The sequence below is a fragment of the Cavia porcellus genome, unplaced genomic scaffold (assembly GCF_034190915.1).
Source record: "Cavia porcellus strain 051 isolate PalLab524CR breed Dunkin Hartley unplaced genomic scaffold, mCavPor4.1 scaffold_12, whole genome shotgun sequence".
In the NCBI taxonomy this organism is placed as follows: domain Eukaryota; kingdom Metazoa; phylum Chordata; class Mammalia; order Rodentia; family Caviidae; genus Cavia; species Cavia porcellus.
Genome location: NW_026947495.1, coordinates 59,168,621 through 59,185,524, shown reverse-complemented (window position 1 = coordinate 59,185,524; position 16,904 = coordinate 59,168,621). Strand labels below are relative to the sequence as shown.

The 16,904-nt window shown below is 38.4% G+C and overlaps 1 protein-coding gene across 1 annotated transcript in view; it reads left to right on the top strand.

Annotated features, from left to right (window-relative positions):
• Mettl8 (methyltransferase 8, tRNA N3-cytidine) overlaps positions 1 to 15,855 on the top strand; it is a 142,561-nt gene extending 126,706 nt beyond the window's left edge. Inside the window, exon 10 of the mRNA XM_063259271.1 lies at positions 12,770 to 15,855. Within this exon, the coding sequence (XP_063115341.1) occupies positions 12,770 to 12,798 (29 nt within the window). The 3' untranslated portion in view covers positions 12,799 to 15,855. The remainder of the gene's footprint in view (positions 1 to 12,769) is intronic.
• The last annotated feature ends 1,049 nt before the right edge of the window (positions 15,856 to 16,904 follow it).

Genomic DNA, 16,904 nt, shown 5'->3' with positions numbered 1-16,904 from the left:
CTTTTCTTTGTCAGAACAAATTAAAAATAAGAGAGAATGTGTGGTTAATATAATGGTGTTTACTGTGCTACAAAGTGGCTATAGTGGAGTATTTGATCTGAAATGTAAAGGTATTAACTAAGGGGGTCATTTTAGTTCAGATATATCATCTCTCCTTATGCTAGAGCAAATATTAGAGCGCTGAATGAATCTCAAGCTGTAGATATTTCTCAGGTCTATTTTTAAATGCACACTGGCCCTTTCCCAGAAAGAAGAGAAACAAAAATCCACTGGCAGTAAAGCCTTTACCTTTTTCCATTGAAATTTCTGGGGAGTTTTTTTTAATCTTCTAAAAGCTCAGAACAGATGGAGCATTATAAAGAAATTGGAAAACAGAATACTTTTCAAAGTACTTAAGAGAAAATAAAGTGCTCAAAAAGACCTTGTCTTTAAAAAAAAGGTTGACTACAGCCGAAGAATCAGATGTAGTAAATATTTACCCTTCTTTAAAGGAACTGAAAACAATAAATCATTGTTAAGGTGGTTTGTAAGGCACCAGTCCAAAGGATTTTCAGTCTGGAGAGTTTGTAGACTTCCGGGCAGTCAGGTAATTGAATGATCTGGGTAATGTTCAAGAGAATTGATAAAAATGTTGCTCATTAACATTCACTCTCTTTTCTTAACCATAAAACTATTCTTTAGATATCAGAAAAGTTAAATTTAAAACAATATAAACTTTCCAAAGCCAGGCACGGTGGTGCATGCCTATAATCCCAGCACTTCAGAGGCTGAGGCAGGAGGATCAGCATGAGTTTGAGAGCAGCCAGGCTACATAGTGAACTCAAGGCAAACCTGAACTAGATGGTGAGACCCTGTATCTTAATATATATTCTCCAAGGAGCAAAGACAATCTTAGATACAGCAGCCATATGTTGTGTTCACAAAGGTTTCATAATTTGCTCCTGGAAGAATGAATAGCTATCACCATCAGTTACCTGGCTCTTTTCAACAGGTAAAGAACATGAGTGGTCCGTGCAGGGCTGCAGAGCTCCAAGTGTTAGCTCTGCTTTATAGTTCACCATGAGCCATTCTTCGAAGACTTCCTACCAAACCACCGGGATGGAGCCTTCAGAAGGGAATATCTTACAGCAGCCAGTGAAATAGACCAAAAAACTGTCAGTCCCAGGAAAAGTACTGGAGAGAAGAATCACAAATGTGGCAGTGAATCTTTGCCAAACAGATACAGTTGGCTTTTTTTTTTCCCTTTTAACATCACATTTGACAAATCCTTCCTGAGTTTCAAAGGAAAGAGACAAGTATGCTTCCATTTTCTTATCAATAAAAGTAGCAAGTTGTAAAGGGATTAAATATTTAAGAATAAAATGTAGAAGAACGATGCAAGTTATCATAAAGTAGGAAAGCAAATTTTTAAAAACTCCAGTAAAAAAATAAAAGCAAAATATCCTTTGAAAGGAGATTGGGCATACACTTTCTTGGCTGAAGATCCATTGTAAAAAAGGGGAGAAAAATAACATCCTCATGTGGCCAAAAGAAATGGTAAACCAACCTTTGGTACTAATGAAGTCGTGAAGAGACCTTGAGATGGCCTTGGTTGTTTACCAATGTTGACCTGAGGTTGTTTACCAAGCATGAAGAAATTGGCAAAAGTCTCCAAAATGCTTTCAAAATCACTTTATTATGATTCTCTTTAGGAAAAATCAAATAGATGTGTGTGGTTCTTAGATGAGGGGTTACTAAAAAGCATAAATGTTGGGTTGTAATGAGTCCAAAATTTTTGGAAACCATTGCGTCTGTGACTTTGAATGTTTGGAATTGCAGTATGATTGCAGAGATTATGATCTAAAAGTGTTGGTCAGGCTTGGTTGCAAGTGACTGTCTGAAGGAGAGTGAGGATCCTGGGAAACCCAGCACAGACCTCTAGGAGCTTCAGCAAACAGAACGGTTTAATGTCATTGCCTCTAAGAGAGTGGAGGTGATTTACTGTTTTGATCATTTGGCAAGCATTCCTCCTCAGGCAGGGTATGATTCAAGATGCCAGGTCTATTCCAGGGCATGGATCAGATGTCTAGGATCTGAAAAAGGCTCTCATGACAGCAGCCTCTTAAGGTTATGATTTTTAATTCTTGGCTAAAGAGGTGCTCAGACAGTAATGTCTCATCTTTTGCTGTCATTGGGTGAATACCATCTCCCCATCTCTCCATCTTTTATTATATGCAGCAAATATTTTCTCAACACCCCCTGTATGCCAGGTACTGTAGTTTGTGGCAAGTATGAAACAGTTGATGAGACCCTCCCTCGTGGAGTTTATATTCTATTGAGAGAGTTCCAAATAAACAAGTCACAAATAAATACCTTAGATCATAAAATAAGCTCCAAAAAAAATAAACAGAGTGATGAAAGAGTCAATACAAAAGTGACTAAAGCAAGTGAAAGTCTCCGGAGTCAGAGTAGGCAAGGTCACAGAGAGCCAAGTCTTGATTGATGACAAAGAACTGGGCACAGGAGAGATAAAACGGCACCGGAGAAGGAGAGTGCACTTCAGGTGGAGGGGACAGAGCGGAAAGCCCAGGAAGTTTCTAAGCAGGGGCGTGCGCTCACGTGATTGGAATGCAGTGAGTCCAGGGAGAAGTGACACTGGACAAAGTTGGAGGAATAAGAAATTAGGCATTTGTGGGGCTGGGGATTTAGCTCAGCGGCATAAGCACCTGCCTTGCAAGCAGGCGGTCGTGAGTTCGATCCCTGGTACTGAGAAAAATGAAAAAGACAAAAAAAAAAAAAAAAAAAAAGAAAAGAAATTAGACATTTGTTCTGAGTGGTGTACAAAATCACTGAAGTCTTTTAAGCAAGAGAATAAGGTTTGACATATTTTAGTAAGACCGTTTTGACCATTATATGGAAATGTACTGGGGGGAACAAATCTGGAGCAATGAGACCAATTAGGTGACTCAAAGTGATGGTGACTTGAACTTTGTCCCAACTGAGAGAGTTACTTCCCTTCCCTGGTCCTGGGCCTGCCTGTGGCTGCTTCCACCAGAGTGGAAAAGACCCTGAGACCCAACCTCTGGCTTTTCTTCTGGGCATTGCTTGATCCACAAGAGAGAAGTCTACCTACCCTGAGACTGTCCTGCTACAAAAGAGCCCAGGTCACAGGTAGTGACCATGCACAAATGTTCCAGTCAGCAAGCCCATTGAGGTCTCAGTTGGCAGCCAGCATCAGTCACCAGATGTGTGAGTGGAGATACCACTCAGCACCATTATTCAGTCACCCCAGGCTCTGAATCTTCCTGTTCAAGTCCTAGATATCATGGAGCCAGACAAGTCATCCCCACCCTGCCTGTCTGACTTTCTAACTCATTAAGATTTGAAGTGGTTTGTCGGTAGTGATAGTAATTAGAACTCTACGTGAGGAACATTTTTGAGGGGAGAAAGAAGGCACCAGTGAAATTTGAGGGCATACCAGTGGCGAGGAGGGGGAACCAACTAGTGACAGCAAGTAATTAGTTGCGCATCTGCATGTAAGCAGGCATCTAGACTGGCCTACAGCATGCAGGTCCTACTGAATCACTGAGGGCAGAAGATGAACGGAGAACAGGAGCCGGTTCATCCTCCTTGAAGGAAGTCTAGTGTTTGGGGGTAAAGAAGAGAAGGGAGAGCCAGAAAAGGGAATTGAGACAGAATGTCCAGCAAGGCAAGGAAAAGCTCCAAGATAATAATTTGTCACAAAAGTTGAGAGGAACATTATTCCAGAACAAAGGAAGCAGTCGTCTTTGTGGAAAAGTATTGAGAGTCAAAAAAGATAAAAGTGGCTATTAGATTTGGCAGCAAAGAGATCACTTGTGACCTTGAAAAGAGCAATTTCAGTAGGCGTAGATGGGGCTGAAACATAATGGGAGTTCTGATCTCCCAGAGAAGGAGGAGCAGTATATTATTTCAGAAAAAGTCGGTCAGCCACGCCATATGAAGCTAGTTTAAATGCTCGTGAAACGGCACAGGTTACCTGCTTAGAGGAACTGCACACTGTGGTAAATAGAATAAATTTTTGATATCAGACAGAACTGGGTTGAAACAGCTATCAACAAATTATTTGAACTCATTGAGCTTCGGTTCTTTATTGGTACACTGTAGAGGAGTTAAAAATGAAAACAAAAACAATAACCCGTTTCTCTCTTAGGTGCTGCAGTCTGAGCCTTGGAAATTGAACTGACAAAAGACAGATCAGTAAGAGAAAAACAAAATTTACAAAACTATGTGATATGCCTACACGTGGGAGGAATTCAGTGATGGGTAACTTACAGCTGTGATTAGGACTGGAGCTTTTAGAGCATCTAACAAAGAACAGTGAATTTGTAGAGAAATGGCATCAAATGTAGGCTTTTAGGAGTGGCATACAGTGGGAAGGTAAATATGTAGGAGGAACTAATGGAAGATAAGGGCTATTTCCGTGAGGTTTATTATGTTGATTCATCTTGATAGGATTCTGGAGTTATCTGGGTGATTAAGAATCTGGACATTTACAAAAGAAAATTTATGCCCCACTTTTGGACAAATAGAGAAGAGGGCGGAAAGACATATTTGTCTCTGGTGTTTCTCAGTTGTCTTCAGGTCAGAATAACCCTGGTGCCAAAGAGTGCCAAAATATCTTTTAGACGAAGATACTGTAATCACTAACAAGAATAAAGATAATAATACTTTTCATAGTTGTTATAACACAAAATGAGATAACATTTTAGCACAGGACTAGAGTATAGAAATTTCTCAGTGTTCATTCATTAACAGCACTTATTAAATGCTTGTTGTGAGCCAGGCCCTGTGCATGCTGAGAAATCTCAGGTCATGATCTTCGGAAACTTAATCAGCTGTATTAGAGTCTACACTGTGTCAATGGAACTGTGACAAAGAGGAAGAATACCCAAGTGCACCTCGTGAATCGTGAATTGGGAAAGGCTTTACTGGGGAATGGCACCTTATCTGTGAGCTGTAGGCATGGGGTAGGCGGGCGGGGCTGGCAGCCGAGCTGAAAGGATATTCCAGGTAGAGAGATCATTACGTGCCAGTGTTCAGGGACATTTCTGAGTATAACAGGTTTCAGAAGCAGAGAGAGCTGCATGTTACTAGAGCCTAATCTGCATCATACAGATAGAACCCAGGCACGTAAGAGACAGGCAGAGGATGAAGGGCCTTATTTGTCATGCAAGGACTTTGAGAGGAAGCACTGAAGTACTTGGTGACAAGAAAATGAAAACTATTCTTATGCATGGAAGATGCACGGAGAGTTTTCTCAGCTTTGTAAAATGCCTATATCTTTGCACTTTAAAAAATGGTGTCTCTGATGGATGCTCTCAGCAGGACACGGGCTGTGATTTGTTTTCCCAGTTGTACCATGGAACTGATCTCATTGGCTTGTAGGGAGATACTCATGGGCCAATTGAACAGAACAGAGACTCCCAGAAAAAGACCATCTAGAAGGACTGAATTAGCTTCTATTCTTTTTATAGAGAATGATGTCAGTGTCCTGTGCAGCCCCATCAAAGAGTAGTACATAACCAAACAAACAAATCACATAGAGAGAAAACTCCTGAAGAAATGTGGCCAATAGTGATAAGATGATTCTATTACTTAGATTTTCTGTACTCCTTCTTTCACATTCTAAGTTTATTTTTATGTACAGTTTTGTTATTAGTAATTCTGCATTTTTTCCTTAAAGAGAATTTGAAAAATTGAATCTGCTTTGTGTCCCACAAAACCTGAAAACCTGCTGAGTACTGCAGTATCCTTTATCAATTTCCCTAAGCCTGCCTGCAACTTTGTAAACATTCCTTTTGTTAAGCCTTCCTTGTTTTTGTAGTTTAGCCTACCATCTGTTTCCAGGACCATGACCAGCACAATGTTCATATTAGTTATAATCTTTGTTTATCACTTATACCCTATAGTTCTTTGTATGTATGAAGAAATCCACAATAATAAAAAGAATTGAATACCCTAATGTTGCTCATTAAGTAATGAATGTGAAAGTAATGCTTTCACTTCATTCCATGCTTACCTCTGCTTGAAAATATCCTACAGGGTTTTCCTGTGAGGAGAGATCACATTACTAAAGAACTTTTAATTTTTATTAACTTTTGAGGCTCTCGACAGATCCTGTGGGAATTTTCAGGCATATCATGAAATGCCCACACTGTTTCCACAGCCACTCATCTCAGCCTCAGTATCCCACCATTATGAGAGAAAACATCCTGGAAACCTAGAAATAGAAAACAGGCTCCAGCCTTACTGGGCTAAATGAGCTGGGTGCTTTGCCAGGAGCAGTGACTACAATCCTGAGTAACTGCCTTGAGGGTTCCCTCACACACTCTCTGTGTGTGAAAGACCAGAAAGATGGCCAGACTCAATATACAGCAAAGAAGTTTGTTGAAGGGGAGCCATTCAGACTCCCACACAACACACTGCACAGCCATCTCCTCATGGCCTGCTAGGATGGAGGCTGAGGAGCCAGGAAGGGGACTGAGGTCTGGGAGGTTCAGCTAAAGGAAGGGGAAACAGAGGCACCACTTAGTGGGCAAAGAGAAGGTACAGATCCAAAAGGAAGCCCGGCATGGTGGTGCATGCTGTAATCTGAGCACTCAGGAGGCTAAGGCAGGAGGACTGCTCTGAGTTGAAGGCCTTACTGAAGTACATAGACTCTGTTTCAAAAAACAAATCAACAAAAGAGAAGGAAAGGAGAAATAGGACCATTGAAATCGAATCCATCAGCTCTTTTGGTCTTTACAGTCATTTATCTGCAGTTTAGCTACTCCAATCATCAAATGCATGAAAAGAGCAAATGGTTTCTGGTCGATGGGAGCCAACAGATTTTCCTTGGGTTGACTGATGTTCAGTTTCTTCCCTACACAAATGGTCCTAGTCAAAGAAGCCTGTGACTGTGTGACTTTGTCACCAGCAGCCAAATACTTCCCATTCTCCCTTGCCTCTAATTTTTTTTAATGAGACAAAACTTTTAATCCCATGGTTAGAGAAAGACAAGGAGCACTACCCAAGGATGTGGAATGTAGTGGCTTAAACGCAGAGGAAGTTTGTCAGGGGAAAACACTCCAGTGCCTCATTATAAAACTTCTTGCTTCTCTTGGGAAGCCAAGGAATTAACAGGCTGTGACAATGCCTATTTTTCTTAAGCAAGGCACATACCAATCTCTTTGTCCTTTCTCAAGAGATAGGCTTTATATCTGCTTCAAGGGACAGGAGCATCTGCAAATATACTATTACGTTTAGGAACCATGCGCATTTCTAAAAAATAAAGCAAAGGAACCTGACTTTCAGTAAGTGGCTCAAGTAGGTAAAAAGAATCAAGATTGAAAACCCCTAAGGAATTTTCATTTCTGCCTTGGAAAAAAAAAAATGCCAATGCTTAACATTGTCTCCCCCTGACACACTCCTTCCCTTCCCCTTGCGAGGCTCGTAACGGAGAAGCCTTCATCTGCTCCCAAACTCCACTAAAAGAATGACAGCCCTTGGTTCTAAACCATTTTGATGACTAAAGAATTAATCCATTTTGAAGAATCAGGTGAGACACACTGTAAGTAACGCTTATCATTGATTTTTTTTCAGTTTTTAATTTTTACTGGCGATTAAATCCAGTGCCTGCCACATGCTAGGAAACACTCTAATACTGATATACTCCCAACCCTTCATAATTTATTTTGAGACAGGGACTTGGTAGGTTGCCTAGGCCGGGCTCAAGCTCATGGTCCTTTTGCTTCAGCCTCCAAGTAGCTAAGATTCCAGGTATGCACCACCACTCCTAGTTTAACATTGATTCTTCTGAATAATTTTTAAAAATTTTAAAAAGAATTCTTGACAGTTTTATTGGAGTATAGTTGATATACAACAAATAACATATACTTGAAATATACAATGTAGTATGTTGTGACATACAAATGTAACCAGAAAACCATCACCACAACAAAGACAGAACATTCATCACTCCCAGAAGTCTCCTACTCTTTGGAAATTCAAACCTCCTATACATTCCTGTCTCCCACCAAGAAATCACTAAATTGCTTTTTGTCACTATACATTAGGTTTTATTTTCTAGACTATTGTATAAATGAATTCATACAATGTATGATTTTTTTGGCCTGGTTTCTTTTGTTCATCATAACTATTAGGGGATTTATCCATGTTGTTGAATGTATCAGTAGTTCATTCCTTCTTGTTGTGAAATATCTCCTACTAGGAGTGTATACCAGGGTTTGGTTAATTGTTTTTTGGGGTTTTTTTCCCATTCACCTGTAGATAGACATTTGTGTTGTTGGGTAATGTCCTTCTAAAAGTGACTTGCCAAATAATCGTTAACCAGGCTTTGGGTTGCTTGCCTCTGCTACTGGAGTTGGAGTCCAGCTTCTTCTTATCTCATCTGGAACAAACAATTGAATGAAATGAGCAAAATGCAGTGACAAAGTTTATTTGAAAAAGTAAAGGTGAAGCTGAGTGAGGGAGAAATTGGCTCTGCAGAGGAAGCCTGGACTGAGTAAAAGAGGAAAAAGCAAAATGTAAGTACCCCCTGGAGGAGGCAGGGCAGACTACCACGAGGTAAGCCACAAGTAAGCTTTTCTTGGCGTCATGGTGCCCTTTTCTACTGTGCTTGTTGTGTCCTTTTATACAGTCCAAATCCCAAGGAAACCCGCGAGAACAAAATCCAGGTCCCGAGAGGCCGTGCTGGGATCCCACACCTCAGGTGGATGTCAGGTCTCGGCCATCGTGCTGAAAACCTGCTCCAGTTCTCAGAGTCCACGTGCAGGCCTTGGGAACTGTTGTGCGCATGCGTTCTGAGATCTTGTAACTTCCTCAGCCGGGTTTGCTGTGCTCCAATCTCCAATGTCATTTGGGTTTTTGTTTTTCCCCCTAGTTCAGGGATACTACAGGTGAAGATGCTCTGAACATTCAGGTACAAGTCTACATACATACAGGATGTGCTTTCTTGCTCTTAGGTAAATGCCTAGAAGTAAATGGCTGGGTCACGTGACATCATATGATGGCTCCAACGCATCAGTTCTAGGCTTTTGTTTATAATGACCAAGAATTGCAAGTACACATTCAATGGTAAAAGAAAAAGCAACTATATTTAGTGAAGATAACAGGAGGGTAGGTTCATGCCAGCGGAAACAAAAAGGGTGGCGTGATAGAGAATTGGTGTCAGGGAAACAGGAAAATAAAAAACACACAGATAAATCAGGGTTTTGAATTTTATTTTATTTATTTATTTGTTTTTTAAGACAGGGTCTTGCTATGTAGTCCAGGCTGGCCTTGAACTCATGGCAGTCTTCCTGCCTCAGCCTCCCAAATACTTTGATTATGCATGTGCCACCATGCCCAGCAAAAGTACAGTTTTGGGGTACTTTCTTAGGTCTTTTATGGATAAACAGAGGGCAAAACTTGTTTAGTTATTCAGTGATCACCTATCACAGTTGGCTGTATGTGCTTAGAATAATCATTTTCAGTTTAGACTTTGTAATATAGTGTTTAAACATCCATTGATGATAAAAACCCTGAAGAAAATAGGTGTAGAAGGACCTTATCTCAATCTGATAAAAGCCATTTATGAAAAACCTACTGCCAAAAAAAAAAGAAAGAAAGAAAGAAAGAGTAAAACCTACTGCCAACATCCTACTAAATGCAGAAAAACTGAAAGCTTTCCCTCAAAATCAGGAACAAGACAAGGATATCCACTATTAATATTCCTGTTCAACTCAATCCTTGGAAACATTAGCCAGAGAAATCAGGACAGAGAAAGAAATTAAAGGTGTACATATAGAAAAGGACAAAAATCAAAGTATCATTATTTGCGGATGTTATAATCTTCTGTTTACAAGTCCCAAAAAAATTCCACCAAAAGACTCCTAGAATTAATAACTACATTCAGCAGTGTAGCAGGATACAAAATAAGCACACAAAAATCAGTAACATCCCTATACGCTACTAATGAACTCATTGAGAAATAAATTAGGAAAGCAATACCATTCACAACCACATCAAGGAAAATTAAATACTTAGGAATTAACCTACCCAAGGAAGTGAAAGATCTCTATAACAAAATTACATCACTCTGAAAAAGAATATTGGGAAGGACATCAGAAAATGGAAAGATAACAGGGCTCCTGGATAGGCAGACCCAATATAATCAAAGTGGCTATACTTCCAAAATTGACATGTGGATATAATACAATCTCAGTCCAAATACCAACAGCATTTCTCACAGACCTACAGAAAACAATACTAAAATTTGTATGGAACCAGAAGAAACCAAAACAGCAAAAGCAACCCTGGGTAACAAAAGCAAAGCAAGAGGCATCGTAAGTCCAGATTTGAAATTATATTACAAAGCTACAGTGATGAAAACTGTATGATACTGGCACAAAAACAAGCATGTGACTCAGTGGAACAGAACAGCGGGAGCAGAAACAACCCCAGGCACATTTAGTTATTTGACCTTTAACAAAGGAGCCAAAACTGTACACTGGAGAAAAGATAGCCTCCTTAATAAATGAGGCTGGAAATTGAATATCCACATGCAGAAGAGAGTCTAAACCCATATATCCCATCATGTGCTAAATCAAAATGATTCAAATATCTAAATGTTAAACAGAAATGCATAATATTCTGGGAGATAAAATAAGTAAAACACTTGAAGACATAGACAGAGGCAAGGATTTTTTTTAACAGAACCCCAATAGCACAAGAAACAATTCCAAAAAGCTGGGCACAGAAGCACACACCTTTACTCCTGCCACTCAGGAGGCTGAGGCAGGAGGACTGTCATGAATTCAAAGCCAGCCTAGGCTACATAGTGTGCTCACAGTTACCCTGAACTGCAAAATCAATCAATCAATCAATCAATCAATCAATCAGTCAAGGGTCTGCACAGCAAAGGAAGTAACCAACAAAATGTAGAGACCACTTACAGAATGGGAAAAATATCTTAGCCAGCTGCTACTTGAACGTGGGACTTAATATCAAGATCATACAAAGAACTTGAAAAATAAATATCAAAAATAAATATCAAATATATAAATAAATATCAAAATAAAATAAATATCAAAAATAAAAATCCAATCAAAAGATGAGAAACTGAAATGAATACACAATTCTCAAATGGCCAGTAAAGATAGGAAAAAATGTTCAGCATCACTGGCCAGTAGAGAAACGCATATTAAAACAACACTGAGATTCTATCTTACTTTAGTCAGAATTGCTATCATCTAAAAACTTTATTTTTAATTGGTTATCATCAAGAAATCAAATAACAACAAGTGTTGGCAAGGCTGATGTAGGGGAGGAAACCTTCTGTCTTCTTGGAAATACAACATGGGACAGTCACTATGGAAATCAGCATAGAGATTACTCAAAAAACTAAAACTGGACATTCTATCTGACCCAGTTATTCTTCTTCTAAGTGTCTTCCTGAAAAAGTTAAAGGCATCATGTTACAATGACACATGATACTCATGTTTATAGCAGCACAATTCATAACATCTAAATCTTGGAAATGGCTTATATTCCTGTTAATAGGTGAGTGGATGAAGAGAACATACGCTGGGTGTGGTGGCACATACCTGTAATCCTAGCACTCAGGAGGCTGTGGCAGGAGGATTACTGTGAGTCTGAGGCCAACTTAGTCTGCATAATGAGTTCAAGGGCACCTTCACTACAAAGTGAGTCCCTGCCTCAAAACAACAATGATAACATTAAATGCTATTTATACACAGTGGAATACTACTGTGCAATAAAGAAGGGTAAACTTGAGACATTTATAGGTCAGTGGAGGCACCCTAAGCTAATAATATTAAGTGAAAAAGTCAGACACAAGCTGAACATCACATGATTTCTCTTATATGAGAAACTAGATATATAAATACATATATTTATATATATAAAGCAAAAAAAAGATAAAAAGGAAATAGGGAGCTGCTTTTCAAATGGGGAAACGAGATGGAGGATGGAGGATGGAGGAAGTGCAAGTGGGAGGAGAGGGGAAGGGCATAAAAAAGATAGTTGAAGAAAGAAAAATAAAAATACTTTTTGCAAATGGGAAAGGGACCAAGAGTTGGAAAGAGCACGGAGGGAGAGGAAAAGGAGGAGGAAAAAACCGAAAAACCGAGGTGTGTCATGTACATGTACCAATTCTGCACGATAAATCTAACCATTAGGTACTGCAAACATATACTAATAAAAAACAATATAGAGTTTAAGTGAAATCAGTTACTCAGCTGGCCAAGTTCAAAGGAAACCAGTTACCATCCTCTGCATTACTAAATCCTCTGAACGCAGCGAGGAATTATTAACTGACTTAGAGGATTCCGCCTGCGAAGCTTCTTTCCTGTATTTGGGGTTCTTATCTTAACTTTTTATCCTTTTCCTGTGTTTGCTTTTACATTTCTATGCTTAACTGCCTGTATGGCTTGAATTAGGTCTTGAATTGGGTGTCTGCGATGTTTTCCCATAACCAGCTATCTGAGGCCCTGCCCCTTACAGGCTGCCTGCTTGCAAGCTAACCGGCCAAACTGCCTTTTGAAACATGGCAGATAATGTGTTTCAGTCTGTGAGAAGTTGACAACTATTTTCCAAAGTGGTTATGAGATAGAGTAGAAGAAGAAAAGATGAGTAGGAAGGAGAATCCACAAAAACATAATTTTAAATTTATACTTTAAAAAAAAACCCGCAGCTTCAGGACATAATCAAAGTTAACTAATGTTAAGATGTCTTTTTTTCCTCCCAGGAAACTCCAAAAATTGTTCCAACGTCTAACAAGCCTGTGAATTGGAGCGGTGCTTACATCCAACCTGCCCTTCTCCTCTCAGACTTCAAGGAGGCAGCTCAGTAAGTGAGCCGCAGATCTCTACACTTCACACACATCTAAATCGCCTGCATCCTACCCCAGCCCACCAAATGGCTAACCTGGCAGCCGCTCGGAATATGTACCCGACAGCATCATTTTGTGGATGCCCCAAAAGCACATAAAAGGCCCCCAACATCAGAGAACAGTGTGCCTTAGAGCACTCCACTCCCTTCTGAGAGCGTGCTTTTTTCCCTGCCTAATAAGCCTATAGATGCCTCTCACCGGGGCCCTCGGAAAGTCTTTTTTCCATGACAGAAGTCAGCAAACCAACAACGTATTCCAACGCATTGAGGTCCCCATCTCCTCTGTGCAGGCTCCTCTTCAGACCCCTCCAGAGATGGGTCTTATTCCTACCAGCAGTGTAGAAAGTGCAGGTTCCTCTACCCCTTTATTAACACCTTATACTTGTGCAGTCAGTCTTTTAAACTAAAGCCACACAGCTGGGATTTTAATCTGGATTTCCCTGATGCCCGATAATGCTGACCATCTTTTTATATGCTTTTTTGCCATCCGTGTCTGTTCAAATCTCTTGCCCAGTTTTTAAATTTGTTTTTTTATTATTGAGTTTTCACAGTTTTAAAAAAAAATGTATTCTAGGTGCAAATCCATTATCAGAAATAAGTTTTGCAAATGCTATTTGCAGAAGATACTATTTTTAAATAAGAATGATAAACTAGTGTTAGTTTCATTGATTTTCTGTGGTGATTTCTGTTTTCTAGTTCACTGATTTCCACTCTGATCTTTATTATTTCTTTTCTTCAGTGTACTTTGGGTTTCATTTGTTTCTTAAGATGAAAAGTAAAGGTGTTAACTTAAATCTTTTTTCCCTTTTAATATCAAATTATCTTTTAAGCATCATATGTTTGGATGTGTAATATTTCATTGAACAAAATGCTACTAGTTTTTCTTTTTGATTTCATGGATTACTTGTAATTATGCTATTTAATTTCTAAATATTTGAGAATCTTTTGATGTTTATTCTTATCATGCTTAGAGAAAATAAATCTCGATTACTATATTTATTGAGATTTGTTTTATAGCTTAAAATATAGTATGTCTGAGTAAATATTCTGTGTAAAATTAAAAAGAATGCTACTCTGCTGATGTTTGTGTCAATTGGGTCAATTTGATTGATAGTATTGTTCAAACCTTCTATATTTATTATTGATTTTCTATCAGTTATTCAAAGAGGAGTACTAAAATATCTGAATATTGCTGGTTTATTTCTTTACATCTCATTATTTTGTTCTTTTGATGAACTGGTTTCTAAGTCATTATGAAATGACCTTCTCTGTCATTAGTATTATTCTTTGTTCTGACATCTAGTTTTCCTTACATTTATATAGCCATTCCATAATTCTTTGACTAGTACTAGCATGTTATATATTTTTGCATGTATTTTCTTTTTATCTACTTTTGTTCATTACATGTATTTGCTTTTCTTTTTGAGACAGGGTTTTACTGTGTAGTTCAGAGTAGCATTGAACTCCCTATGTATCCCAGGCTGGCCTCAAACATAGGACAATCCTCTTGCTTCAGTTTCCCGAGTGCTGGGATTACAGGCGTGTGCCACCATGCCCAGTCCATTATATGTAAAGTGAATTTTTTTAGGCATCTTAAGATAGGCTCTTGCTTTTTAATCTAATCTGAAAATCTCTGCCTTTTAATTAGACTAGTTAATCCATTTATATTTAATGTGACCATTGCCGCAGTTTAGATTTAATCTGTCATTTTGCTGATTTGTTTTCTGACTAATTCATATATTCTTGATTCCCTTTTCCTCTTCTTTTGGGTCTTTTTTCAGTTGTATGAGTACATTTCATGATTCCATTTAATGTCCTTTGTTGAATTATTGCATATAACTCTTATTACGTATGGCTTCAGGGTTTATAGTACATATATTAAATTTATTACAATCTAATGTGAAGTGATATTATCGCCTCACATATACAGTAGTATAACAATTTTATACTGGTATACTTCCAATTCTCCTGCCCAAAACTTCAGACATTTTTCTGATGTATTGCTTTTGCACGTTATCCCCACAATACATAGTTATAATTTTTGTGTAAACCATCAGTTCTCTTTTAAAGACAGTTAAGTTACCAGAAAAACAAATTTTATATATTTTCCTATGTAGTTGCCTTCTTTGCTGCTCTTTGTTCTTGTATATACCTGTATTCCCATCAGTGCTACTTATATTTTGTCTGAAAATTTCCCTTTAACATTTTTAGTATAGGAAGATTGCTGGGGATGAGTTCTTTCTGCTTGGATATATTTGAAAATGACTGTTTCACCTTAATCTTTGAAAGGTATTTTCAGTGGGCATAAATTTATGTATGAAAGTTTATTTTTCTTTCAGTATCCTTTCTGTAGTGTAAAGAGTACAGATGTTGCTGTACTATCTTTTCAGTTATATTATTTCCTATGAGAAATATTCTGTTATCCTTATGATTGGTCTGCATATAATGTGCATTTTTTCATTGTCTGATTTTAATATTTGCTTTTTGCCATTGATTTTGAGTAATTTAATACTGATGCCTTAGTAGCTTTTCGTGGATATTATGCTTAGGATTCATTGAACTTCTTTGATTTATGCATTTATAGTTTTCATCAAAATTGAAAAAATTTTAGCCATCATTTATTCAAATAGTTTTCTGTCCCTGCCACATTTTGAGGATACAAATTACATGTACATAGATATATTAGGCTGTTTGAAGTTGTCCCATAACTCACTGATGTTCTTTTAATTCTTGTTTTATAATCTTTTTCTTTTTATATTTGGTTCTATTTTATTGTTATGTCTTTAGGTTAGCTGATCATCTTCCATTAATGCCATCAGTATAATTTTCATCTCAGATATTGGAGTTTTTAGCTCTAGAAATTTGATTTTTTAATATACTTTTTGTATCTGCTTTACATTTTGAACATTTGGAATACAATAATAAATATTGTTATCTGTGTTATTTTTATCAGTTTCAATTGGTTGCTGTGTGTGTGTGTGTGTGTGTGTGTGTGTGTGTTTTAATCTTTTTTTGAGACAGGGTTTCACTATTCATTTCAAACTGACTTTGAACTTACATTGTAGCCCAGGCTAGCCTCAAACTCACAGCGATTCTCCTGCCTCGGCTTCCTCAGTGCTGAGATTACAGGTGTGTGCCATCACACTTACTTTTGTAAGCTTTAAAAAAAAAATAATGGGGGCTGGGGATTTAGCTCAGTGGCATAAGTGCCTGCCTTGCAAGCACCCAGTCATGAGTTCGATCCCTGATACCAAAATAATAATAATAATAATGTTATGAATTTTTTTGTCTTTTTCCTTTTTATCGGTACCGGGGATCGAACTCATGACTGTCTGCTTGCAAGGCAGGTGCTTATGCCACTAAGCTAAATCCCCAGGCCTTAATATTATGAATTTTAATCCACTGGATGCTGCATATTTTCATATTCCCATAAGTATTCCTTTTTTGTTGTTGTTCTGAGGATTGAACCTAAGGCCTTGAATATGCTAGGCAAATGTGATACCTCAGAGCCAAATCATATCCTTCTATAAATATTCTTGAGCTTTATCCTGGAATGCAGGCAGAAACACTGAGCATTTTGTATCTTGTTTTTATGATTTTTTAGGTGAGACCACAACAGCATTTAGTCTAGGAGTAATAATTTTTTGTTAGTAAGACAGGGTCTTAGTCCCCTCCTAAATGCCCTGTGGCTTGCTATTAGAACCTGTAGGTATCTAGGTAAGTTTCCCCATTATGGGCCCCCACTGCCATCACTACAGAAGTCAGGCACTTATTGTCCTAGTTCCCTTGCAGGTTTAGCACAGACACATAATTTGGGATCCACCCATACAAGAACCAGAAATTTGTATACAATTGACAGAAACTGGTGAGATCCATTCTAGTGAGGTGCAGAAAACAATATTCCAGTTTAGAGAGCGAGCAATACCGAACCTTTAGCAGCCCTGCCCAGTGCCTAGTGTAGGAAGTATTAGCAGAATCGCTAATACTGTTTG